General features: G+C 45.8%; 1 protein-coding gene across 1 annotated transcript in view; it reads left to right on the forward strand.

Moving 5' to 3' along the window:
- OBSCN (obscurin, cytoskeletal calmodulin and titin-interacting RhoGEF) overlaps nucleotides 1-2,112 on the forward strand; it is a gene marked incomplete at its 3' end in the record, with an annotated part of 185,620 nt that overhangs the window by 29,682 nt on the left and 153,826 nt on the right. Inside the window, exon 9 of the mRNA XM_029964680.1 lies at nucleotides 1,304-1,572. Within this exon, the coding sequence (XP_029820540.1) occupies nucleotides 1,304-1,572 (269 nt within the window). The remainder of the gene's footprint in view (nucleotides 1-1,303; nucleotides 1,573-2,112) is intronic.

Consider the following 2,112-nt stretch of genomic DNA (forward strand, 5'->3'; position numbering starts at 1 on the left):
CCAGGGCCTCCCCACCCTCACAGGGAAGAATTTCTGCCTAACATCTAACCTAAATCTACCCTCTTTCAGTTTAAATCTAAACCTGCCCCCTGTCAGTCTGAAGCCATCATCCCTTGTCTTGATAATTACGATTTTCAGTGAAATACTTGCCTGGCATGGCAATTGTCCTTGGGATACTCAGTGACTGAAGGCAACAGTTGCTGCTAAAAGAAATGCAATACTGAGCTAAGGTTGGCTCGAACTGGCAGCCCTCAGCTTGCTCTTGAGGCAAGAGCTGCCCTGGTGGAATGAAGGGTATGAAATCCCTGACATGCCCATCAAATATTCCTTGTTATCTTAGGGACGGGGTGTGTAGAATAGGTTTGCTCACATTTCACATCAAGATGCTGTCTCCACTTTGTTGCCTTCTCTTTTACTTTTACAGATACACTTGAGACAAACCTGAGCTGCTAAAAATGATGTGTTTTTGCTGCCTTTGTGACACATGATCTCTGTGGGTGTGTTTGCACAGCTCATACCTGTGCCATCAGCAGGGTTTGAGCTGAGGCACCAATGCAGGAACCTCAACTACTTGAGCTGTGTGGGCAGTTCTGAGTTCTCTGCTGGGAACATCAATTCCCACAAAAACATATGAGATTCTTGACTTCTCTATTCATAAAATCATAGAATGGTTCAGGTTGGAAGGGACTTTAAAGATTATCTCGTTCCAACCCCTCTGCTGTGGGCAGGGACACATTCCATTAAACCAGGTTGCTCAGAGCTCCATCCTAAATGAAGGTGGAGAATATTTTATCAGCTAAATTATTCCACATATACCCTGGTCTGGGGAAGAATTAATCCAGGGGGCTGATATTGTGATCAGGGAGCTGGAATGGTCTCAGAAACATTTAAAAAAGTCTGCTCATCACTTCTAACTAGATTTTCTGAGACTTTTTAAATCTCAAGTGTTTTTAAGTCTTTTCAAGTCTTTCCAAAGCTGTTTCTGTATTCAGGCATCAATATATCCCTAAGACTTTGCTTAAAATCAGAAACAAGGGGTGGTGAATAAAGTGCTAGCAGCTGGAGGGCATCTGGAACTTGATTTAAAAGATCCATGAGGATGTAGGGGAGATGAATGGGATTGCAGTGTAGCAGAGAGCAATTATCTGAAGATCAGAGAATGAGTTTGCACCATCTGTTAGGGAGTCAGGCACCAACATTCGTGTGTGTGATGATGAAATAATGATCAGTGATTACCGTGTCCTCCCTTTTTTGCTGATAAACCTGAACCAAGGCATGAACTGCTTTCCATTTTTCGCTCCAGACGAAGCTGTTACTTTTGTCAACAAGCCCAAGACGACTCCAGAAGTATCAGTCAGTCCTTCTGAAACCCTGGAGCTGGTGTGTGAGGTGTCAGCTGCCAGCGGAGCTGTGGTGTGGAAGAGGGATCACACCGAGGTGAAGCAGGACCAGAGGACAGCAGTGGTGTCCCAGGGGACACAACGGAAGCTCATCGTCAAGAAGGTGACACAGCAAGACCAAGGGAGCTACACCTGCGAGGTGAAGGATGACAGAATAACATTCCAAGTCAAAGTCAGAGGTGAGGAAACGCTGGAAATGCCAAAGATAAGGGAATGTTCCATTCTGAGTCAGATCTTGGGTTCAGAGGATCATCTCATGGGTCTCTCTGGGGTGAAATATCTCAGCCAGAGGGCCGATTTTTCAGCCAGATTTAATGACAATATACACAGTTCTGCATCCGTGACCAGTTGTGATCACAAAGAAATGATGGGCAGGGATGGAAATTCCTTCTCTCACAATTGGCTCTGCAGAAAAGCTCCCACGGAGGCACAGTGTGAGGCCATAGCAGAGGTGCAGGGATAAGTGAAAGGGAAGGGGGGAGGTGCTTGAAGAGCTCTGATTAGATCACATCCCTGGAAGTGTTCAAAGCCAGGTTGGATGGGGCTTGGAGCAGCCTGGTTGCTTCCACACCTAGCAAGGTGGAAGGTGTCCTTGCCCATGGCAGGGGGGTTGGAAGGAGGTGAACTTAAAAGTCCCTTCCAACCTGAACCATTTTGTGATTAGATGGAGAATGACTAAATTTGAATGACCCAAATAGGCAGAAAAAGAGCA

Source organism: Manacus vitellinus, unplaced genomic scaffold (genome assembly GCF_001715985.3).
Source record: "Manacus vitellinus isolate BGI_N305 unplaced genomic scaffold, ASM171598v3 scaffold_78_pilon, whole genome shotgun sequence".
NCBI classification, from domain to species: Eukaryota; Metazoa; Chordata; class Aves; order Passeriformes; family Pipridae; genus Manacus; species Manacus vitellinus.